This window comes from Triticum aestivum, chromosome 2B, assembly GCF_018294505.1.
Source record: "Triticum aestivum cultivar Chinese Spring chromosome 2B, IWGSC CS RefSeq v2.1, whole genome shotgun sequence".
NCBI classification, from domain to species: Eukaryota; Viridiplantae; Streptophyta; class Magnoliopsida; order Poales; family Poaceae; genus Triticum; species Triticum aestivum.
The window spans coordinates 19,634,562-19,659,620 of record NC_057798.1 but is presented as its reverse complement, the minus strand read 5'-3'; the positions used below and the strand labels follow the sequence as shown (position 1 = coordinate 19,659,620).

General features: G+C 43.8%; 2 protein-coding genes and 2 long non-coding RNA genes across 7 annotated transcripts; 2 read left to right on the top strand and 2 right to left on the bottom strand.

Annotated features, from left to right (window-relative positions):
- Positions 1–2,523: 2,523 nt before the first annotated feature.
- On the bottom strand, positions 2,524–5,300 carry LOC123038794 (probable amidase At4g34880). Its single transcript, XM_044462255.1, has 4 exons — positions 4,584–5,300; positions 4,165–4,406; positions 2,950–3,018; positions 2,524–2,551 (listed from the first exon to the last, which is right to left on the bottom strand). The coding sequence occupies exons 1-4, from the start codon at positions 4,692–4,694 to the stop codon at positions 2,524–2,526; spliced, it is 450 nt and encodes a 149-aa protein (XP_044318190.1). The 5' UTR covers positions 4,695–5,300.
- A 283-nt stretch (positions 5,301–5,583) lies between these two features.
- LOC123043175 (uncharacterized) lies at positions 5,584–7,229 on the top strand. Its single transcript, XR_006419072.1, has 3 exons — positions 5,584–6,159; positions 6,552–6,736; positions 6,979–7,229. It is a non-coding gene; the product is annotated as an uncharacterized lncRNA (long non-coding RNA).
- Positions 7,230–7,781: 552 nt separating this feature from the next.
- LOC123043174 (uncharacterized) lies at positions 7,782–11,606 on the top strand. 3 transcript variants are annotated; one of them, XR_006419071.1, is made up of 4 exons: positions 7,782–8,460; positions 9,830–9,989; positions 10,615–10,766; positions 11,081–11,606. It is a non-coding gene; the product is annotated as an uncharacterized lncRNA (long non-coding RNA). The 3 variants fall into 3 exon arrangements; XR_006419070.1 differs by having other exon boundaries at positions 7,783–8,460; positions 11,091–11,601; XR_006419069.1 differs by having other exon boundaries at positions 7,783–8,460; positions 11,128–11,585.
- Positions 11,607–13,907: 2,301 nt separating this feature from the next.
- LOC123043173 (disease resistance protein PIK6-NP) lies at positions 13,908–22,888 on the bottom strand. 2 transcript variants are annotated; one of them, XM_044465537.1, is made up of 7 exons: positions 22,031–22,888; positions 16,466–18,477; positions 16,318–16,372; positions 16,014–16,136; positions 15,041–15,240; positions 14,412–14,623; positions 13,908–14,332 (listed from the first exon to the last, which is right to left on the bottom strand). In XM_044465537.1, exons 1-3 carry the CDS (start codon positions 22,852–22,854, stop codon positions 16,347–16,349), a joined length of 2,862 nt encoding a protein of 953 aa, XP_044321472.1. In that variant the 5' UTR covers positions 22,855–22,888; the 3' UTR covers positions 13,908–14,332; positions 14,412–14,623; positions 15,041–15,240; positions 16,014–16,136; positions 16,318–16,346. The 2 variants fall into 2 exon arrangements, with proteins under 2 accessions (XP_044321472.1, XP_044321473.1); XM_044465538.1 differs by lacking the exon at positions 16,014–16,136.
- Between the last annotated feature and the right edge of the window lie 2,171 nt (positions 22,889–25,059).

The following is a 25,059-nucleotide window of genomic DNA, read 5'->3' as shown; positions in this document are numbered from 1 at the left end:
ACATACCCCCAAAAAATCAACAGGCACCGACCATCAGGACTATCACACAACAGACTCACCAGACAGATGCCAAACAATCGAATGATTTGAATAATCAAAGGCGGCTCCCACCGAGACATACGAGCCCCCCCCCCCCCCCAAGAGCATCTCCAGCCGTTCGGCCCCCCAGGACGCAGAAAAACCGCGGCCTGGGGGCGAGCCGACGCTAGTTCGGCCCCTGCGGCCGGCCTAGCTCCCAGTCACGCCCCCAGCCCCCACCCCCACCCCCACCCCCAAGCCACGGCAAAATTCAAACATAGTCGTTCCCGCGCCCAAAATAGACGCCACAATCCGGCGATCAAGCGGCGATCAGCGGCCGGATGAGTTAAATGTTCGGCATACAAAAAAGCGGGCGGTCTCGGCACCGCGACGGAATCGCGCATCAGGCGGCGAGGTCGGCTTCCGGCGTCGCCGGAGTCGGCGTGCGCGGGCTTGACGGGGCCTCGTGCTCTGTGCTTGGCGGCGTGGCTTCTGTGCTGCGGGCAGTGTCGGCATCATCAACGGTCGGGCTTGGCGGCGGCGGCGGCGTGTGCGTGGGCGTCGTGGGCGTGGGCGGCGTCGCCGAGGGAAGCTGGTCCGGGATGAGGCCAACATGCACCCTGTACCACGCCTTGACCGCCTCGTCGGTGCTCTGGAGCATGTCCGCCCCGCCGAGCAGGAAAACCAGGTCGGTGTTCCTCTTCTTCGCGGTGACGTTGGTCCGGAGTAGGTCGAGCTTGACGACGCTGGTCGACATCAACGCCGACCAACGCGCCTCGGTCTTCTCTTCACGAAGGGCGGCCCGGACCTGTGCGTCGGCGAGGCAGTGCTGGATGGACTCCTGCACGCGAGTTGTGGCCGCGTCGGCGTGTTTCCCCTTCTTGGCACCTTTGTTGCCGTCCGGCCGCCCATCTGACGCGCCCGGAGTCGGCGCGTCAGGCTTGTAGGTCTCCTTGGCCTTCTCGATGGTACACCGGACTTCCGCCCACTTGTCGCACTTGTCGATGCGTTTGTAGACGTGGAGGTACTTGAACTCGGCGTCGCTGTTGCCCTGCCGGTACAGGCCGAACATGCGCAGCAACTGCGCGGGGACGAACAAACAGTCGGCTTGTGAACGGCGAAAAGAGGCGGGTGAACGACGTGGCATACCTGATCCTCCATGCCGGCGCCGCTCTCCGGGCGACAGGCGACCTCCTCGATGATCTTGTGCCATTTGTTGCACGCCCCTGGATATGCCCCCAATGGTTCGCCATCGCCTTCGCCCCGCGCTGCATGTAGACGCCTTTGAAGTAGGGGTCGACGAGCTTGCGCTCGTCGAACTCGGCCTTGATGCGCGCCCAGTACGTCTCGAGGCTCTGGTGCACGCCGGTGGTCGGGTCGAGGCAGATGACTTTCCATGCCTCGGCGAGGCATTCCTCCTCTTTGGACACCCAGATGTGCGGCTCTGGCCTGGCCGGCGCCTTCTTCTTCTTGCAGCCCCTCGCCGGCTCCTCCTCGTCCTCCTCGTCCTGCTCCTCCGTTCCTCGTCGCCGTAGACGTAGTCGAGCTCGCCCTCCATGCCGCCGTTGAGATCCACTGCCTCGTCCGCGGTGAACCCGAGGGACGCGGCGGCCGCGGCCGAACCTTCCGCGATGATCTCGTCCATGTCGGCCTCGGTCTCGTCGGCGCCGACGCGGTGAGAGAAGGGCAGCGCGCAACGGCGAAGAGGGGGCGTCGGGGAGGACGCGTACACGGGCGGCGAGTAGTTGTATGGAGGGTACTGCACCCCGGCGAAGGTGGGCGAGGGCGTGCGCTGGGCCGGGTGGCCATGGGGGAAGGCGACGTTGAACCCACCGTGTGCGTCCCCATCGGCGTAGCCAGGCGACCCCCAGGGCGCGTACTGCGCGTGGTTGCCGGGGGGATTCATCATCCCCGCGCGAGCCGCCTCGGCCTCGGCCTGGTCAGCGGCAACGGCGCCCGCAGCCACGCGCGCCGCGTTGTCACGGGCCTTCTTGGCGAGGGCCCTGTTCCGCCGGTCGATGGTGACGGCCTTCCGTTGCTGTACTTCCACCCTCCAGTTGGCGTTCGACATGCCCGGCGGTTTGGACGGCGGCGCCCTCGGCTTCCTCTGCTTCGGCGTGGCGACGGAGGCGGTAGCGGTGGCCGCGGCACGGGGGACGGCATACTTCTTCGGCGGCATGACGGGCGGCTGAGAGGCGAGCGGGAGGGAGAATGGCGGGAGGAAAGGGGCAAATGGGAGGGAAGTGGGGGAAAATTGAGGAAGAAACGGCGGGAAGAGGCGCTCGACTCGCCGACAGGGCGGACCCACACGCCCCTTTTCGCTTGTGCCGGCGCCCCAGGCGCCCCCCAGGGCGCCGGGTTCTGCCTGGGTCCGCCGGCACCAATTTCGGCCCGAGCCGGCGAAAAACGGGCTTCTGGGGGGGGGGGGCGACTGGGCCGTTTTTTCGGCACCGGCGCGGAAAAAACGCCTGGAAAGGGCCTGTTGGGGGCGCGGCTGAAGATGCTCTAAGCAGACAACCCAAACACGAACTGACTACAAAAAGTGGACCACGATGGCTTATCAAAGTGGAAAACAACACCCATACAAGGTTCCATCTCATATAGAGTATTTTGGAGCACTGGTTTCTTTTTTGCCATGACTTCCACAAATGTGATTTCGTGATGAAATCTCACAAGCTCTTAGAACATTTGTCATATAAAAATGCAGATTTTTTTGAACATTTTAAAAATGTTTTTCGAGTTGCTGTTCATCCCGAGCTCATTTGAGCTCGGGGTGTAGAAAGGGACTTCCGCAAATATCTCCATTGGTACCCCCCTCCTGCTTAGCCACTTCTTATTTAGAGTTTCAGAACAATAATCTAGCATAATAAACACTTGTTAGAGCCAAACCTCCCAGCTCTCGGCATAGTGAAATCGAAACAAATGAACAACCATGCTGAATAAACAGGTTCAAGAGAAAAGAAATATGCCCGTTCCACCCCATCGCTGCCCTGCGCGATCCTGATTACAAGTTCAAAATGGATTAGTCAAGGTCACACCCGAAAATCCAAAGCATAGGCATTCTTGCTTTAGATGATCTCTACTAAGATTAAATTGAAAGCCTATAGTTATTTCTTTTGTACTTGTATTTGTTAGCATCTCACTAGTAGAAAAGGGGCCAATGGTCCAGGCGGGTCCAGCCCATTAGTCCCGGTTCAATCCAGAACCGGGACCAATGGGGGCATTGGACCTAGTTCGTGAGCCCTAGGGGCCGGCCGGGCCACGTGGGCCATTGGTCCTGGTTCATCTGGACCTATTGGTCCCGGTTGGTGGGACAAACCGGGACCAATGTGCCTCGCTCCTGGCCCACCATCATTGGTCCCGGTTGATGACCTGAACCGGGACTAAAGGGTTGGTCCTTGTTGCGGCCAAAGTTTAGTCCCACCTCGCCAACCGGAGGGGAATCAGACCGGTTTATAAGCCCCTCCCTCTCTGTCTTATTGAGCTCCTCTGAAAATGAAAATAGATGCTCTTATATAGAGAATTTAGGCTAAATTCATACGAATTTCTCTTGAAATTTGTTATGAATTTAATTTGAATTTCCTCTATAAGCGCATCTATGCTCATTTCTGAGTAGCTTTTTATATAGTTTTTTTTCTTTTTTGCTATATTTATTTTTTTCTTTTTATTTCTGAGTTGTAATAAGTCATTAAAAATAAGCATCTATGCTCATTTTTTAGTAAAGTTAATCATAACTATTTTTTCTTCTATTTATTTTTGAATTATAATAAGTCATTAAAAATAAGCATCTATGCTCCTTTTTTAGTACAATTAATCACAACTATTTTTTGCTTCAATTCATTTTTGAGTAGTTTTTTATATAGTTTTTTTTCTTTTCTGCTATATTTATTATTTTCTTTTTATTTCTGAGTTGTAATAAGTCATTAAAAATAAGCATCTATGCTCCTTTTTTAGTACAGTTAATCACAACTATTTTTTGCTTCAATTCATTTCTGAGTAGTTTTCTATATAGTTTTTTTTTCTTTTCAGCTATATTTTTTTTATTTCTCAGTTGTAATAAGTCATTAAAAATAAAAAAGAGGCGCAATGCTTGTTAATTTGCTTCAAGCCTTTCGGAATAGTGTCAACTGCACTGCACATAGCCACCAATGTGCAGCATGCGTTTTCGTGCGTAGGAGCAGCTTAACTCGAGAACACCCAGAGCAGGTAACCTCCCAAGGTTGTCTAGATCCTCCTGTCGCATTTAGTTGGTGCTCCTTCATCAGCTTCTCCAGCCCATTAGCTGATAGTTCCTTTAGCCGTTGTATTGCCTCTCTTTCCACGGGGTCAATGTCCTTTGTATTTTGGGCTGCGATAAGGCCGTCCTGCCCAAAATCTTTCATCCGCTCCTACAACAAGCATGTCATTAGTTAGGTTTAAGCTCGCCTATTGGCGAGACGAAATCGTGACACCTTAAAAGGGTAGTAAAGGTTAATTTTTATTACTTGCTTTTTCTTAACTTACAACAAGAAATCAAGAAATGAAATTAAGATTTTTTTTTGGGGGTTTTGTACACTAACTCTTACCTGCTCAGGATGCTGGTTGTTGAAAACTATGATGTCTGCTAGCGAATGGGCCGGGGAGCAGACAAAGTCTGCCAAGTAGGCGTTTATGCTCAGCTTGAACTCTGCCTGCATTGAAATCCCCTCGTTGGAGCTGATATCATCCAACAGAGCCGTCGGATTGGTGACATGCAGGTTGTCGACCACCACACCCCGTGTTTCCTTCAACAAAATTGAACATATAAACCTAGCTAGACAACCCGCATAACCAGAGGCATCGAGCGCGCCTGATGTTTTTGACCGCACGATCCAGTTACTGGTGTAGCGACAGTGTATTTTTTGGCTGCTGGCGTCTGGTCAGCCGTCGGTTTTTCTTTACGTTCGTGGTTGCTTCAACAGTCGATGGCGGGTGGACCTGGTTACCTGTTCCATCGAAAGAACAAGGTGAGTTTCGCCTCGTTTCGGTGCGATCGGATTACTCACGGAGATGAAAATATCTCAACTCCTCCTCGATTCCTTTCACTCCCCCACGACCCCGCCGCCGCCTCCTCTCCTGCTGCCGCCGCCGCGCCACCACAGCCACCTCCTCTCATCTCTGCCTTCTCTCCTGCTGCCCCCGCCGCGCCACCGCAGATGCCTCCTCTCATCTCTGCCTCTCCTGTTGCCCCCGCCGCCCCAGGGCCTCGCCTCGCCCTCAAGTGCACCGTCGACCTCCCAGACCTTGTTCTCCGCCTCGTCGCACTGACCACCTTGAGCTCGAGCCAAGGAGCGGCCCGTGTCGCGTGGTGGCCAGATGCGGCGGCCCCATGCTCAAGCGCGGTGCTGGTGAACGCGAGGAGCAGCAGCCACTGAAGGACGCGGTGGTCCGTGCCGTCGCCGTCGCCGTCGTCTTCGGGCAGAAGGTCAAGCCAAGATGAATCAACAACACTACAACTGAAACGACCATAGGTCCTGGAGCCTCTCATTCCCTTCCTCCATTCTCATTCTCTTGATTTAATCCCCAAAATCTTATCTTTGTTTGTTCTATGCCTACAAGGTGTTCAATAAAAGCAAAATGGTGGATCTATCACTTCTCTCCTCGTTCGGTCAGAAGGAGCAGCGAGACGGGAGCTGCGGAGAGCCGAGTCAGGGACAAGAAGCAGCAGGGACCGGGCTTCCGCTGCAGTGGAGTGGAGCTGCAGGGAGAGGAAGGAAGCACCAGAATTGTTAATTTGCTTGGGCACTCACCTGGGATGTAGATCTCTGGTTCCAGAGGCCGGATCACCCCTTTCCTCTGAACCTTGTTCTGGAGCAAGAGCTGCAACAGAAGATGGGATGAATTAACACATGTTTCTTTCTGATGCAGGTGAAGGATGTCTGTGTGTGATGTGTTGTGCTTGGTGTGCAGTAGTACCAGGGCTCCTATCGCTGCCAGTACCCCGACAGTGAGGGCCATGGCGCTGGTCGACCTGCTGTTCTCAATCTTTCAGAACTCCAGCTTCGTCGCTTGGTGCTTCTCGGTGGGTTGCTCGTCGGGGTACTCCACCTCGACTTCATGGTGGAGTAGTACCATATCCTGAATCGTGGGAGCAAAGCAAACATTTAGCTCATCATGGTCCAAGTAAGCCAGATTCTTTTAATTTATTCTACAAGCCTGTTTATGATTGAGATACGGTGTTGGAAAGCAATGTGAGATGTAGAAGTACATGTTGGTCATTAAACTGTCAATCTACTACAACATTAATAAGTCTCTGCGCGTGAAATTTGGTGCTGCCAGATTCTCAGTTGATTATGTCAAAAATGATAAATGAAACTATTAGTCTTGAGATCTTTGCCTCTTAACATTCTGTGATTCTCTTCTCTGATAAGAAAACATAGGTCACAGAGGCAGGAAAAAACAGAGTAGTGCTTCTCTTATATTGTTTGTACAAGAATAATTTCTATAGTTATATGCAATACATGGGATATAACGACGATGAAAGATAATAAGTCTCACCTGCTCATTGTGCATAGGCCATTCTCTGTTCAGAGTCGGGGACAAGAAGCAGCAGGGACCGGGCTCCTGCTGTAGTGGAGTGGAGCTGCAGGGAGAGGAAGGAAGCCGGTGACAGAAGAAAAGAAGTTGCCGGCTCTGGTTCATCATGGAGAAACAGCTGCTCGCCCTCCTCCGCCTCGTCTTCCCTAACCATGGATTCGTGGTACGTCTCATGTTCTCTATCCAGCATCTACTAAGCAGCTCCTAGCAATTTGGACCTTGAACTTGTGAAAAAGAAGTGCTCGAGGCTATTATTTTGACAGTTTGTAGTTCTACTCTCTCCATCTACTTATGTCTTTTACATTATCATCTTTTGTTTTGTTTTGTCCTTTCAGTACCAAATTATGTAGCTTGCTTCTGATCCATGTGCTCATCACCTCCGTTCCCATGTCTTATTTTTTTCAGAGACAATGCCAACGAATTGTCGGTCACGGGTACTGAGTCCCTCTCATGTGAGGTAATTTTAACTTCTCAGTTGGATATTAGTCAACATCCTAAAGTTAGGAATGTTCAGTATCCCCATATCTAATTTATCTTCTTGGTTACCCTTGCTCCATGTTCCTCTGCTCCCCCCTTACGTGTCGACAATGGAGGCTTTACATCATAGTGCGAGGCAGTGGTGCCTGCAATAATGACGAGGAAGAGCTGCATCCACTAGGTCTCTTCTCCATGGTGGTTGTGTTCCCAAGCCCATGTGAACTTTTTATCTTTTTTATTTCTTCACTTCCACTTCTCCACTTTTCTAAGCCAAGAACCGTCTTCACTTTTCTGGTTGCTGCTGCTCCAAATCCAAATAATTGTTTCGTTATCCATGGTGCTTCTCCTTATCCTTACCCTTACGAAGCCTTTTATCCCAAACAAGTTGGGGTAGGCTAGATATGAAACCCTTTCACGAGGACTTCCCAGGAGGTCACCCATCCTAGTACTACTCTCGTCCAAATGGATTTCATACCCAAAAGACTAGCTAGTTTTTACGTTGGCTCGCCAAGCCTATCACAACCCTTAGATATGAAACCCTTTCATGAGGACTTCCCAGGAGGTCACCCATCCTAGTACTACTCCCGCTCAAATGGGTTTGATACCTATGGGACTGGCTAGTTTTTACGTTGGCTCGCGAAGCCTATCACAACCCTCCTCCTTTACCCGGGCTTGGGACCGGCCATGCCTAGAAGACATAGGCGGAGTTATCCATGGTGCTTCTCAATGTTCAAAAAAAAAACAGAAAGCTTAAGCAGAGCAGAAGGCCACAACTCAGAGCAATGGGTGCTTAAGCGTAAGCGCGTTTAAGCATTTTTTTAAATTGGCCAGAATTTGACTGTTTCTGAGTAACATGCAAGGAAAATAGGGAACTTCTCTCTCTTCTACTGATGCAGTAGCACCATCATCATTACTAGCATTATCTCCTTTGTAAATTGGAGTTGTTATTTTTTCTTGGAAGTGAAGTTATTACCTTTGTTTCTTTTAATGCCATGTTAAACCTGATGCACCTTCTAGCCCTTGATGTCTTTGTTAGTAAGTGTAGTCCATATTTTTTGCAAATGATGTCTCCATCGGGTATGAGTGTTTTCTTTTGCCATTTGCCAATTATACTTGCCCCCTTTTGCTACTCAAATGCCAATGATGAATTAAAAAAATAAGATGCACTGGATATGGGTCTATACAGTACCTAAAGGATGTAATAGTTTTCCATTGGTTCAAAGTGATGTGATTATATTGTGATTTTCAGAATTGCTACTCCAATTTTGTTTACCATTCATAGAACAACACTCTGCCGGTCTTGCTATTCGCCATTTTCCTCCCCACTATAGTGCTGCCACTCAGTGATGCCTCGGCAAGAAGACCAATCGCAGGGAGATGTGCCATGGCATGTCCTGAAGAGGCAATCAGGTGCTCTCTCTTCTCTTCTTACTTTCTCAAGTAGAGTATGAAATTGCTTTTATTCCGTGGTTTTGAAAATTTCTAGCTTGCTACTCAACAATTTTTATTGCCCTAGCCCACCTCAGAATTTCTGATGCTTATGTCAGAATATCAAACAATTTCTTATTTGTTTGTAAACTCAATCGAGTAATACAATGACCATTATTTCTTAATCATTCTTGGGTCTAAATGAGAAACCTTCATGCTGTGTTTCCTACATTCCCAATCTGTTTAACAATCCTTGAGAAAGGCTCGACGGACGAGACACGATTTTTTTCTTTACCATCTACGTGTGCTATCAATTACCACTGTTCGATCATTTTACTGTTGCTTCCTTTGCCTCTCTATCGGTTGTTGGGTTGTCTGTTTTTTTTACACGCGCTAGCAGTTACTGGCCCATGCATGTCTTGCTGCCTACTATGTGTTCGTTCTGTCGGTTATTTGTGGGGGGGAAACGGCCTTGTATGCTTGTACTGATCCTGGTTCTTAGGTCCCGCTTATTGCTTTGGGAGGCCTGCGTGTGTTCGTTTAGATTCACGAAATGCCTGTGCGATGGCCTTTGTTTTTGGTAACCGGTTTGGTGTGTTTGTTGCCCTGTGGTTTTAGCCTCCGGTGGCTGCTGCATGCAGGTTAGTTGTAGGGTTCATTTCCTATTTTGTTGATCTCTGGAACGCACACGTTAGTTGCATCTCCAAGAAAAGTGTCCCTGTGTTTCAGGGCATAACTAGGCTGGATCACATGGTTAATTAGCAAAGAGAAAGAAAAGCCTATGCTTACTTTGTTTCTGGTTCAGAGCGGGTGCGCCAGTTCTTTGTTCCTCTCAGTGGGCGGTTGTTTCATTATGTCTACAGCAATGGGGTTGCTTCCTCTGCTCCGTTCGTGTGGTTTATGTTTTTTCTTCTTCCATCCTCTTCATGATTATTTGTTAATGCACAAATATAAAATTGTATATTGTTATGATGTTCTTCTATCCTAGAATTATTTCCCTTATCTGCCTATCGTGATCATGAAATTAAGTCAATTTCTTCTATTATATTCATGTGTTTGGGGATAGGATTCCAAAAGCTTATAAACTTATTTTCAAAGCTTGCATAATAATTTAATCATATAAGTTGAGATTCAGTAAAACATTCCCACTTGACATTTCTGTTCTTATTCCATTAAATGTTGATCCAAGTGTTGTAAATGACACAAGATGCTTAGCTTTTAATGGCATGTCAATGACGTCACGTTATATACATTTTCGAGATGGAACATATTTCAGCTGATTCCTCTATTCGTGCTCCGGGTGGAGATTTCAATGTACTATGCACCTAAATTTTGATTTGACATGCAACAGATATTTTGGTGGCCTCAAGCCCTCAACCCTCTGGATCATCCGTCTGTTGTGCGTGCTCTCATTTGGGTTGCCGAGGGACACCTCCTCCTGTGGCGCTCCTGTCCAATTTTTTGTTTATGTAAAAAATTCTTACCATCGCCTCACCTATTTGGACAATTAGGTGAGCTCTGCAATTTGGTTCTGTATCCTTAAGAGGGAACACATTTTCCTTAGTCATGCTACCATAGTAACATAAACTCTTACTCCATAGTTACAATCCCTAAATTGTGGTGAGATGCAATGCTAAGCAAATGGAAGATAACAGTTTGTATCGGCAAAAGTTCAATTACAGTATTTTGCCCCACTAAAAGAGATGGATATTAGCATTGTCCGTGGTGCATTTTGTTTGCATTTCCTGTGATAGAAACGGGTGCATTTCGTTTACATTTTGCCATGCCAGATTTTAGATACGATGTTGATGCCTACAATTCTTTTAACTGAATTTATGTGGCAGATGAGAACTGATACATTACTGCCCTCAATCCTTGTGCTTTTCTGTATATTTAGGAACATGATACTACACTTGATCTTTTCGTAAAATAAAAAAACTGCTTGCAACAGAGATGATGCTTGTGATTTTAGTTAGCTAATGTTGATGCTATATGGGATTTTTTTTGTATTCAAGGAACTGTGCACATAATGAACCATATATTTCTTATCCAGTGATGTGTGCTCATTACTAATCTGATGTGTTGTTTTCTTGTGATGGGCGCTCTTGCATTTGTTGTCCATTTTGCCATCTTCAGCTTCAGGTAACTGCTTTATGTGGAAATATGCCAATGGATAATATCCTCCAGATTAACAAGTTCATGTGTGCTGCTCTTATTATCTACCTGGTAGTCTCGTCTGACACTTGTATTAATGGCTTTTTCCTCTGGAGTACCAAGAAAAATAGCAGGTAAAAAAATTTCTTTTTGTGACTTCTTAAATGTGTGTTTCTTGGATGAGTCCACTCATTTGGTATTTCTCTGTGCTATTGAAAATTCTGTGATGCTTACTGTCTAGCTGATTTTTTTGTAGACCATTAGTTAAGAAGGTTGTTCATTATAAAAATGGCACCATAATCTGTCATATGGTGGTAGGAAATATGGTTACATGGAATTCTTTATCTTCTTAGATAAAGAACTATTAGTAAATAAAATCTGTATATGAATTTCCGTGTCTCTTGGTTATTTTATATATACGTTGTATCATTCCTAACCAATTTCTTAGTATTACTTAGGGTTTGTTTGTTTGGGCTGCCATTTCCATGGCTGCAGCTGAAGGAGCGGCTGTAGCTGTTAATGAAGAGAGGCACTTTGCATTTGTCCACCAGAAGTATAGATCGGTAAAGTACAGAGAAGCTTCAGAGCATGGTAGCATTGTTTATGAGAAGAATCCACGACGGACTGATAACCTACTTCTTCTTGGAGTTATCTACTGTCAGTTTAAGACTTGGTGCTAGCCGGAGCTTCTATTTTCTACCAAAACTACTATTAACAAAAGAACTCTAGCGATCCAGGATTTTATCCTAAGCTGCTATTAAACTCACAAGAGGGAGTTAATAACAAAATAACTCTAGCCATGCTTTTTGATATACTACGCATATGTATGATGTACTAGCAGTTCCTATTTTTTAACTACTGTGTACCAGAGAATTGAATTGGCTATGTCTGCATAAATATGATGTATTATATTATGTCATGAGAGGGATTTCTTCATTTTCAAAACTAAGTTGGATGAGCTTAAAGCACTTATTCACCAGTACAAGTTAAATATGCTTTTAAAAATTTAAATACATTTACTTTTTTAGAGTACATCATCTTTTATTTCTAAAGGAATACTGGGTATGCTCATTTCTATAGCCATAGTACTCCCTCCGTCCGGAAATACTTGTCGGAGAAATGGATGAAAATGGATGTATCTAGAACTAAATTGCATCTAGATACATCCATTCCTCCGACAAGTATTTTCGGACGGAGGGAGTACAAGTTAAACCATCCCAACTCCATAGCAGTGCTACTCCAAACAGAACTGGAATGAATATATATATATTTTATGGATTTTACAAATTCAGCAGGTTGAGCATTTTTTTTGTGATTTTCATGGTAAATCAAATATTAGAGTAAACTTTCGTACTAAGCGACAACTTGACTTAGCATAATATGTTTGTTTCTGAACTTGGTAGATCAAATCACCCAGGAAAGCTAAGTGTGTGCAAGCTAGCTAGACAAGCACACAAGCAAACTGTTGCATTGACGAACAGTATAGTACTCCTACTCTGTATAGCAAAAGGCTCTCTCGCTCAATTTCTTTCAAGTACAGGAAGCCCACGCGCAGCAGCAAGCAGAGCAATAGCGAGCAGCCAACAAACAACAACAGCGAACAGCAGAAGTAGCAGAGGCAAGCAGCAGTAAACAGCAAAAGCGAGCAGCAACAAGCTCCTGGCCTAACCATGTTGGCCCGGATGGTTTTCACTTTCAGTGAGATTTCACTGAAATTCACTGAATTTCATTAATTTCAGTAGACATTGAAATATTAGGTTTCGGTCAAAATATTTCAGCAAATTCAGTAGTACACAGGAAATCAAATATTTTTCAAAATATTTTTTAAAAATTTCAAATATTTAATTAAATTCAAATGAATATTTCGGCCTTTTGGCTGAAATGCAAACTGAAATAACTGAATTTCATTGAATTTCAGTGATTTCAGTTGGTGCTGAAATTTTGTTGAAACTGAAACTGAAAACCATGGCCCGGACCAAAGTGGTCTCAGGAGGCATCGCCACAACCATCTCCAGCGACGGCCTGAATGAGAAAAAACAACGCTGACAAAGAAAAGAAGGCACGAGAAGGTAGTGGCGGCTTCTCACCCTGCTGTTCGTGCCGATGCCGGACGGCACGGGGACGAATGACAGCGAATTCAGGACGGCAGCAATGGCGGTTAGTGTCAAGGAAGAAGTACGAGAGACCCACGGCTTCAAATCCTTGGTCCAAAGGAGACACGGGTGGCGTCGCAACGACAGCTGACGGAACACAGGAAGGCGGCCTCGGTCCAAAAGTTTGATACATGCTCGGTGTCCAGGAATCGAATCAGAATGACAACCGGAGGTGAACAGAGTTAGGGAAACTACCTAGAATCAAGGACTCACTGAAAAAATGAGGCGATTCACGGCGGCGTCTAGCGGGCCTGCATGTTGGACCCTGAGCGTGGACGTCGAGCCGAACAGAGGGCTGATGGATCCCGCCTGTTCCTAAGGCTGGAGTTGCAGCTGCAGCTGTGAGCAGCGGCATCCGCGACGGGGTCGACCAGAAGGAGGATCCAAGAGGAAGAGGAAATGGATTGAGGAGGGAGGTAGTGGAGTGGAGTAGGGGCAAAACATGAAGGGGCACGGAGTTGCGGGCGCGTGTCCCGCGAGCTGGCGCTGCCAGCCTGTCCGGCGGGTTCGCTAGAGGGACCCATTGGTCGGTAGCAAAGAGAGAGGTTGAAAGAAACATAAATAAAAGTAAAAAAAATGAAAATGGCTGGAATATCTCTTCCTCCTCTACTCACTCATAATCTACTCGGAATTAATTTCAGGGCTCAAAACTCATCAGAAATATGTTGGAAAATTTCACATATGCTACTACTTATATAATATAACTCTCTCAAAATGTCCAAGACTTTTCAGGAGAGCCCTTTTTTAGATTTGAATTCAAATATGCCCTGAGTTTGGGTTTGAACTGTAAGCCAGTGATATGAAATTCTGAAATTCATTAATCTTTTACTAGTGTTTGTAAATAACACACGACTCCGAGATATTGCATGGAGTATGACTTAGACGTGTCAAACTATTTCAAAATTTTGTTTGCAAATAACTCTTGGTTTGGATCAGTTTTTTGCGTCTTAGAAAACATGTATCATCACGAACCATCTATCTATCATCAATTCGTACTTATTTTCATATGTTTCATTCTGTGTTTACATATTTTAATGCACACGCTTTCAATACTTGGCTTGCACTCGGCCTTTGCGTCATTGACGCAACGAATCATCTAGTTAATGTAAAACAGAATAAGAGTATATGTATGCAAAATCGAAACCTTTAGGTACCTTCTTTAGTTCAACAAAATAAACTAATTTAAAATCCATCATTTTTGGAAGTTTACAAATTTTCCGAATCGGTCGTAAATGTTCCGAGTTTGCATCCCAAAAAGAAAAAACCAATGACAATCGGCGTAATTTATTTAAACTGTTTGTCACTCACTTCATGGTTGTGAAGTGCTGCTCGTACACCCACGGTGGTTGCGTGCCTGCGTATGATTGGAAGAATCCCGGGGGACACCGGTCCTCTTGCCTCTCAGCCCGTCCTTCTTTAGGAACTGCCCGTACCCGCCGGGAGGGATGAACTTGGATGCTGCTCCGGTGGCCGCAGCGTCCAGCTCGTCGTAGCCGCCAATGGCGTCCAGCACATGCACCACGTCCGACACCGCCCGGCAAATCAGCCTGCAATTCGTCGACTCGCCATGAATGTTAGGTTGAATGAAGAGAAACAACAACAAGAAGAAGAAGAATTAGTACCCACCCGACGGTGTCCTGCAACGGGGTGATGGCGGCACGACGCCGGTGCGGCTGGTGAGCCCGAGGGTCGGCCTGATCCCGACCACGGAGTTGAACGACGACGGGCAGAGTATGGAGCCGTCGGTGTCGGTGTCCACATGGCCGGTCCTGAGATTTCGAGGGCCAGGGGCGAGACTAGAATCTAGGCTCCTTACTATAATCTTCAAAATAAGTAATCTATATAGAGAGAATGTGTTATTACTAGTAAACACTTAAGTGTGTTCAAAATGAATATTCATCACAAATAACTTATATATATATTATCAGCTATAAAAAAACTTATATAAATTATCTTTATTTTGATAACTAATAATACATATAAGTTATTTGAAAAAGATGCTCTATGATACATTCTGAAAAAGATAATATATATAAGTTTTTTTTTCAAATAACTTATCTGAAAAAGATGCTCTATGATGAGTCGGAATTTATGGTAGAAAAACAGGAGTGCTAGTTACTCCAATCCCATTGCAAAATGTAAACAGTTGTTCATTTTTTGAAAGCCTAAAACATTTCTGAAGTGTTTGTTTTTCTCCATGGAGATGGCTTGTATGTAAAAATTCTTTTGCATGTTTGACAGCAAAAAGCACTTACATGAATATGTGTGTAACAAATTCAACTGAACGTCACACTTATTTGGTGTTAAACTGGAATCGTTTGTCTGTTTATACAAACATAAACAGAACAGCAATTGAGAACGTGCCAGGGAGGATAATTCAAACTTTGACTGTAGACCTTGTAATAAAGTACAAGTAATCCCGCAAATGCTTCAAAAAAGAAATCCATTCCTGATCCTGCAAATCACACATTCGATATGGACAGTTGTTACTTAGTTTTGATTACTAAGCTTTATAAAAACCAAAAAAAAAATCACACATTAACAATGAAAACATAACAAATTTGGTCCCTTGAAACATTGTGATAGAGATGTGTTTTTCTAATGACAAACCCTTCAAAACAGAAATGAACAATAGGATATGAAAAAAAATCCGACAATACTAAAAAACCATGATTTTTTTGAGGGATAAATAGAAATTATATTGGGTTGGACCCTCCTCCTTTTTCCGAGCTTGGGACCGGCTATGAATAATATTAAGCGTATGCCTAAAATTAATTTCATAGGCGGAGTTCCCCACCCCCACATCCCATAATAAATCCACCCACCGGCCAAAAGAAAAGAAACAATGCCATAAAACCCAACACATACATATTTTTGGGATTTTTCCTCAAGATAACATGCCTCTAGACTCTACAAAGCAAACATGTTTCTTTACTTAGAATGCACAAAACATCTTTAGCAAAAAAAAAAAGAATGGACAAAAGATACTTTGAGAAATAATCAATAAAAATCAAGGAAACTAAAAGAGCATGGTAATAACTAAATATATTTGCTCATTTTTTTGATGGAGAAAGTAGAGCGATAAAAAAATAACACAAAAACCACCAAAGACCAATTATTTTTTGTATTTTTTCATATAATCCCTCCCCCTCATAATGTTTTTTGCTTAAGCCAGGAAATAAGATCAACTAGTACTCAATGAATATTTTGTTTGTTTTTTTTTCATACAATTTTTCCATTTTTTTTGTGAAGCCAAGAAATAAGCTCAGTGAGTAACGAGCGTTGATCAATATTGCAGCATGCGCTACGCATATAGTTTGCAAAAGCGCGTCTCCAGTAAACATTGACGGCCTGTAAAACAAGGTGTCACTGTCACACAAAGCATAAGCATGGTAATATGAATGTATAAGAGAGAAAAACAAAATACGTATATGCATGTGCATGTACATACAGTACAGAATTGGAATCTTTAAGTGAATTTCTGTTCAATAAGGGGAAACGACACAAGTGTATATACTACTATGTATGTAACCTGCACGAACGTTCTTCGCTGCGACCACACTAGCAGAGGTCGTCATCATGAGCGCCTTCAGATCAGAAGAAAAAAAGAGGGAGGAAAGGACGATTAGTACATACGATCATGCATTTGAATTACAGTAGTCAGTAGGAGTAGTACGTACCTTCTTTTATGGACCACCTGAACTCGACGCAAAACAGGGGACGGTTAGGATGGGCACGGAGTGCGTTCTCCAGCGCTGCCTTGGCTTGCTTGGCCTCCCCGACCGTCATTTTATGAGAGTCGACTCTGACTTTAACCTTCCGAAGGGACGGCAGGTTCCCCATGCCTATGCCTGGGTCAAACCAATCAGCACCGTTGTTGCCGGATGCTTCCTCTTTTACAACCGCCCAATGTGCAGTGACATCAACATGTTCAGCCTTGGGCATAGCTCCTGGCTGGAACACGATATTTCCATCCACACCAAAATATAAGTAGAATGATGTTAAACAACGGAAACCATCGCCACCAATGTGCAGCATGCGTTTTCGTGCGTAGGAGCAGCTTAACTCGAGAACACCCAGAGCAGGTAACCTTCCAAGGTTGTCCAGATCCTCCTGTCGCACTTCATAGAGACTGATGTCTAACTTGAAGAGCTGCGACAGATGCGAGGGATTCCTCCTTATCCATGTTGGAAGCGTATCGAATAGTGCATCGTCAAACATGGCAAACTCCTGCAGACATCCCGGGGGCACCCAACGTTCCCCCAAAAGATTCATTGAAGGAGTTGAAGAATCTTCATCACCGGCAACAATTTCTACCCGCTGGATCTTTGGCATTTTCCCTAGTGACTCCACAAAAGCTTCCTCCAAGTCCAGCCACAAATCATCAAACGAAATTTTAAGTTCCCTCAGTTTGACCATGTTGCCTAGCTCTTTTACAATGCTTACCGAGGAAACACTGATCCTGCCCAGCACTTCCAGTGATGTCAGGTTTCCAATCCCATCTGGAGGATCATAGTTCCATGATCCCCTACCAATACGTAGGTACATCAACCTTGTGAGCTTAATCACAGTCGATGGCAGCCTTGTATGTTCAGGCAAATCCAACACCTGCAAAAACTGCAACTTTCCAATCTCTTCCAACAACTTGTCAAATCCTGTTCCACATAGATGTAGGTACCTCAAGTGAAGTAAACTCCCTAATTCTCCAGGGTTAAGATGGTACCCTAGAGAACCAATATATCCATCCAAATGTAATACACGCAAAACAGCAAAGTTAGACAAAGACGGCAGTAGATCTATCGCAGGTGATGCAAATGTAGCAATAGACCTCACTTGTGCTATACTCTCAGGTCTAAGAGGCCTGGTTTGATCTTCTTCTTTTCTAACATTTTGGATGGACAACCTACGGATGATGCCCTGACAAGACATGGTATCACAACTACCATTCACTATAGTAACAAATTTCTCTTCCACTGACAAGGAACAAATTAGATCAAGCACACTATCATGTACACGGCAAGCATTTGCAAGGCCATCATCACTACTGTATACCGGCTGTATCAGACTTCTATTCACAAGCTCATTGAAGTAATTTTGTCCGATCTCATATAGACTACTTTGTGCATCTTCACATTGGATAAACCTTTCGGCAATCCACATCCATATCAACTGAGCTTTCATGATCTTATGATCTTCCGGAAACATGCTTAGATATAGTAAGCATGTTCTCAGATGGGAAGGTAGGTCATAATAGCTAAATGATAGTATTCTCAACATCTCCTCTACACTGTGGTCTTTGGTAAGTCCACGACCAATAGACTCTAGCAAAACCTTCCACTCATCCAGTGAATTTATTTTCTTGTCACTAGCCAAAATACTAGCTATCGTAATGATGGCTAATGGCACACCACCACATTTCTTCAATATATCTCTAGACACTTCTTCAAATTCACGAGGACATCCACTCTCTTGAGAAAATATCCGTTTATGGAAGAGCATTTTGGAATCATCATCACTAAGAGGTTCCATTTGATAAACTTCATCATTAGCAGACGAGCAACATAATTTAGATACACTGACTATACGAGTAGTTGTGATTAGCCGACTACCAAAATTGTTACCCTTAGAGAATGCCCAATTGATAACTGTCCACAATTTTTCATCCCATATATCATCAATTACAATGAGGTACCTATATGGATTATGAGACAATTATTGTAATCAATATGTACACATGGTAAGCCTAAAAGTGTCCACTTAAAGGTAATCTAGGAATATAAAGGGAGAATAAGTTTCTGGACGAAACCATTTATGATAGTTAAGATGCAATGGTTCGAGCACAGGAGATAAAACTTGGACCCCCCCCCCCCCCCCACACACACACAATCACCACGAAGGAACTATAGTAGAATTCCCACACAAAAGGACCATAGTATTATCATACTATTGGAAACATGCCCTTGATGCATTAATAAATGTATTTTTATATTACATGTTCATAACTAAGTTTTTCTGTGCAATACTTGCATTGATTCTTGAATATGAGATTCGAAGGAAAACTCAACTACATGTGTGGAAAGTTGATATGATCCCTAGTCATGCCTCTAAGACTAGCTCATGTATTGATGATGATCATGTTTTCCTAGTCATGGCCATTGTTAGGATGCTATCAATAAAGATAACAACTTGTTATCAGAACAATAATGTTGGATAGATCCAAATTATGAATTATTGAGAGATCACATCATTATTATGTTGTCGATACTTTCATAAAGATTTTTGACGATTACTTAGTTCCTTAGACCATGATAATATCATATGCCAACATACCGGATGGTTACTACTTTGGGGTTCCCTAATGTCACACCGTAGCTGGGTGATAATAAAAGTAACTTATAGGTATAACAGAAACATATATTCGGTATCGATACTTTAAGACTGGTATTTGCTCCTCTGATGATGGAGACATACTCTCTGGGCGCACTTATTATTACGGTATAATTATCCTATGGCCAGACGTATGCGGTTGATATCACAGAGATACTGGGATACATTTACGAGTAAAGAGAACAAAACCGATAAGGAGGATGACCGACATAGTAACCAAAGTGCCGATCATGGGGATACCAGTAATATCTTGTCTCTGGTTTTGTAACGTATCACGAAGTAAAGGCAATGGTATTCGGGAACAAAAGGTTCGCTCGAGAACTTCATTGTTATGTAGGAGTTAACAAGGGTGAATAGATCCCGTTATTAACTATTGAACAGAAAGTTTTCCGGGTGATGTGCGCTAATTTCCAAACATGTAGGGTCATACGCTTAATGACCAGTATATTTATGATAACTAGAGGAATGACAGATCGAGCACCGAAAGTGTTTTGGATGGATCCATAAATGTTCTCGATGGTCCTGGAAGGGTTTTGGGAATTCCGGAAAGGTATATATAACATGTCTGTTTTTTTTTGTTTCAGGATTCTGAATGGTTCCGAAAACTTCCAAAAAACTCCAAAATATTTTTTGGGAGAGAAGTCTCTCTTGGGCCAAGACAAGAGGGCATTGCCCAGTGGGCCAAATTGGCCCAAAAGGTACCCCCCACCGAATGAAGGAAAGGGGACCGAATCCTACTTGAGGAGGAAACCTTCATCCCCATAGGTAAGCTGGATTTAGATGGGTTTCCTCCCAATTCAGTTTGCGTTGGCTCTAATTTCCTTCTAATTGGGCTAATAATATTATACTCCTAATTAGACGGAATGCCGCTAGGCTTCTCTCTCTACTTTTCTTGAGCTCTTCTTCCTGGATGTCAGATTGCTGCCAGATTTACTACTTCAGAACGCATGGATACGTCAGAGGGGTCGTCTTCTTTACTCTTGATTGGCGGACCATCTCGGAGAAATTCTCACGGCTGTGAGGTATAACCTAGCTACAGGAATCATCGTGGTTCATTGACAGACTATATGTTGCTTCCACTACTGTGCTTGTCGGTGAGATCATCGTTGCCCGTCTTCATAGTGTTCTGGGGTGTGATTGTGTAGCATATATTTTTTTGCATAACGCATTTCCCTACACATACCCCATTAATACGCACATTAGAAACTAGCTCAACCAAAACGGCAAGGTCTAAGTTATTCATATTTTCTTCCATAATGAAATAATATATGGATATTTTTTTGGCCTATAGTGATTCCAATATATAGAAATACCCTAATAGTTATTTGTATTAATAAAAAGGTGTTATACTCTTTCCATTATATACACCTTTATGTAATATTTAGATCTAAAAATGGTGTATTGCTCAAACGGGCACAAGATAGTGAATTTGTTTGTGCAATTCACTTTGGGTTACCTTCTACTAATATAGTATATCTGAAGTGAAAAAAACTCTGGTGTAGCTCATGCGCACATATAAGAGGTAGGCAATGCAGTACATAATTCTAACCAAGTAAACGGAGGAGAAGATGAGAAGAACTGGTAGCGGGGGAGAAGATGAGAGGAGCTGGCAGGGATGAGAGGAGCTAGCGAAAGGGCCATGAAAATCATATGAGAGAGAGAGAGAGCGCGGGGGGGGGGGGGGGGGGGGGTTGTGTGGTCGATGTTCTATTATCTTTTTAGGGAATGTTTGAGTACGATCTATATATCTATGCATGAGAGAATACAATATTAATTATGCCAGGTTTATCACGTTGCATAAAGAAACCAACTAATCTAGAATCTTCAATACGTCCTCCCTTCCGTTTTTTAGCTAGTCATAGTGGGTAGCCATCACAGTGGGTAGTAACATAAGTGTAGTGTCATGCAAGCCTTCATTTATTATGTTGTAGACTCATTTTGCATTGGGGTGCGTTATGTTACGGTAACATATTATGTTACCACAAGCACCTCTCTCCTCATTAACTCCATGCCACATAAGCATTATGTCTTGGGGTGCATTATGTTACTACCTAAGGCCCTGTTTGGTTCATAAGTTCTAGGACTTTTTCTAGTCCCAACTAAAAAGTCTCTAGTCCCTAAAAAGTCTCTCCCTGTTTGTTTCCAGGAACTAAAAAGTCCCTAGTGCCTCCCTAAGTTTCTCCCACTATGGCTAGCCTAGGGCTCAATTCAAAAATCACACCAACCAGGATAAGTGGTGAGTGGTGGAATATTTTTTGTAGTTTGCAAAAGTACCCAATTAATGCGTTCGTTTCACTAAAAAAATTGTGTTTATTAATGCATTAATTGTACGGCATGCATGCTTCACCAATAAATGACCCAAAACTTTTACATGCTTTGATGATTTTTCTCTTAATGCTTGCATGCAGTGATTTAATGCACCTTAAAATCTGAATATGTGATGGGAAATAATCAAATTGAGACTTATAAAACGGAAGAACTAAAATTTTGAGATAAACCTTATAAATCGGAAGAGAGGTAGTATTATGTTCTCCATCTCTCTTGACTATGACTTCCTAGAAAACATGTAGCTAGTCAAACTTCTCTATTTTCTAATATCAATTAATAAAAATACCTTTTGAATTTATTCAATCAGAAATATCATGCTAGATTTTTCATGGAAAATAATGAACTCATATATCTTTATAAAGTTTCACTTACATGTTCGTGCAAGATAAGTAGTCAAAGTTAGTCATTAACGAATATGCAAAACCTTAAATGTCATCCATTTTTGGAAAAGGGGGGGGGGGGGGAGGTAACATCATAATTAATTTACATAGTACCACAAAGTAAGTACAAGAGGTGATATGTGTACATACCTCTTGTTTTTGAGACGTTCCCGGACCTCATCAATGAGTTGTGTTTCATTAAATATGGTGAAATGACTTTCATAGATTTTAAGAGCAAGAAGGATGTCCACTAAAACCTTTTTTGCGGTGCCATTCCTACCGACAGAAACAAAAGCCCTGCAATGGAAATCTTCTTTGATCTTGTCATAAACCGTTTTGACAAGAGTGGTCTTGCCCAATCCTCCAAATCCAACAACGGAGACAATTTTCAACGTTGTCTTGGACATGTCGTCTCCCCCGGACAACAAATTCATCAGCTCTTGGTCCCTTTTTCCAGAAATGCCAACAAGGTCCGTCACTTCCATGTACAGAGCTCGAAGGCGGGGATCAAGTGTCACGACTTCAGGCCGAGCGACAATATTGTCGACATTGTACCTTGCACGCCTATCAGCGACCTCTTGGACTTGCTTATTGATGTCCTTGATCGCATCCGCAATCTCATGGCGAGCCTTCCCCTTGGTGAACAGGCCGGCCATCTTCTTCATCAGTTGTTTGAGCTTATTCGACTTGGTTGAAGACTCAGATTCCTCATCAACACGCACAAGGAATTTATCGACGGTATCCTCCATGTCAAAGGACAGCTCCCTCACCTCGCCCGCCCATAGCTTGACCTGCTCCTCGAGCTGGTCATGCGGCACCTCGGCCACCTTGCGGAGGGCAGCTTGCATGCTCTTCATCTCTTTCTCAAGAGACTTGACGCCTTCCTTGACGCTCTCCTTAAGCTTGTACTCATCCTTGAGGAGCTCGACCAGCTTGGGGAGCAGGGAGCCCATGGCGCCCGTTGCCAGATCCATGGCTCCCTTGCTCGTATCAATTGTTTGTTGTTTGTTTGACAAGCGCACAACGGTTGTTGTACGTTTGGGTGCTGAAGCGCTGCTTTTTATAGAACCCAGGCAAGTTTACAAGGAAAGGCAGTACAATCATGGTTGTGTAAGTTGCATTAAATAATGCTTCCTCCGTCTCATAATATAAGAGCATTTTTGACACTACACTGGGACGGAGGGAGTACATTTGTTTGGTGCGGTACGATGCACTGATAATACTTGTCCAATTAATTAATGATTTCTCTCTCTTTCGTAGCTATAATCTTGTAGTTCGTTTTATTCTCTCGCCTTTATTTCAAACTATATCATCTTCCTGCTATTCACAACACAATGGCATATGGCTACCGTTTCCTCTTCTAGCTGGTAAAGGTTTCTTAATTAAATACTGGTGCTATATATGACCAAACAATTACTACTTACAAGCAAACCGGTGCTTGCTTCACCCGTAACAAGCTGAAAGAACAAACTTTTTCATCAACATTCGTTTCCTTTGTGTAAAGGTTTTGTTCGTCTCTCCCGGTAACAAGCTAAGAAACACTGCAAAAAACTCTTATATTTAGGAATAGAGGTTGTACCTTACCTACACTCCAATTCAAGTCTTCTATCTTGCAAAAGAAAGTAATCTATGCATATATAAAGGACGTGGATTTGGTGAACATGGGTGCACACACACCCTTTATGAATAGTAAATTAAAAAAAGGTAGAAAAAATTTAAAAATTCCGAATTTATTTTTGTAATATACATAGTCAACCAGTGTACTCGCATATGAAGTTTGACGAAGAAATCACATCCGTGGTAATCTGGGTAAAACTGACAAAACCGAACTAATCCAAGCTATATTAAAAAAACACTGTTTAATGAATAGTATAGTTGCATTTGTATTATCTGCACTAAAAATACCATGGATGTCAATACATCATGAAACTTCACACGTGAGTAGAATGATCGACTAAGTTTTATACCGCGAAATTTCAGAAATTTTTAAATTTTTAGTATATTTTATGAATTTACTATTCATGTGGGTGCGCGCGCACCCATGTTCACCTTTGTATTTTTGATATATAAACAAACAAAAGCTCACAAAAAAGTCTTGTTTGCAAAAAGATGAGATGCATACCATGGGTGCACCTAACTTGACCACTCAATTACGCAAAGTGTGGTGTGTTTGTCATGGCTAGTGGGCCAGTGTAATTAATGGCTCGTTGATCTCCTCAATTAGTAGCCTTTCTCAAAAGAGGTGAGCTGAATGTGTGCCGAAATGATGAAGCCAAGTGTCAAAGATCGCATAATCAGATCACGCCGGAATATAGTATACAAAGAATTACACACCGAGGTCTAATCATATTCGCGTGACCTAGTCAGGAAAGCCACCTTTTTCATAGTGGAAGTGGAGTGGGGCGGAGCCCTTTCCCTCCCGGTTGCCAATCTCGCCATGTGAAGCATATACGGAGTAGCTTTTACAAAGTTTAAATGTTGATCTCCAAACTCCGTGTCGAGAGTTCATTGGTATGGCTGGGTGGGGCAGGATCCATCCCGTCATAGACGGGGTCATAATCATATACAGCGGGACGCAACCGACAACATCACTACAAACGTTCGCGTCGAATATTAAAAAGTTCTGGATTGGAAAAGAAATAGGATATCACATGATACTACCTTTTTACATAAACATTTCGATCTATTAATCTTTGATCGTGGCAGTAGAACGAAAACAAGAAATAATAAAAATTACATCCAGATCCGTAGATCACCCATCAACGACTACAAGCACTGAAGCGAGCCGAAGACACATTGCCGTCATCACCCCTCCCTCGTCGAAGCCAGACAAAACATGTTATATTAGACAGTCGGAAAGTTGTCGTGCCAAGTCCCCGTAGGACCAGTGAATCAGAAATTAGTGCCTCAATATTTTCATGTGCTCGCGAGAGCGTGTGCGTGTGTATGTGAGAGAGAGATAGATAGATAGATAGAGAGAGAGAGCCAACTCTGCTGCAGCTCATAGAGGAGGAACGCGGCCAAACTCCGCTGGGAACTCTACGAGATAAATACATCTTCAGGATGTAAAAATCAATAAGTATCACTAGTAGAAAAGGGGGCAAAGGTCCAGGCCGGATCAGCCTATTAGTCCCGGTTCAGTCCAGAACCGGGACCCATGGGGGCATTGCACCCGGTTC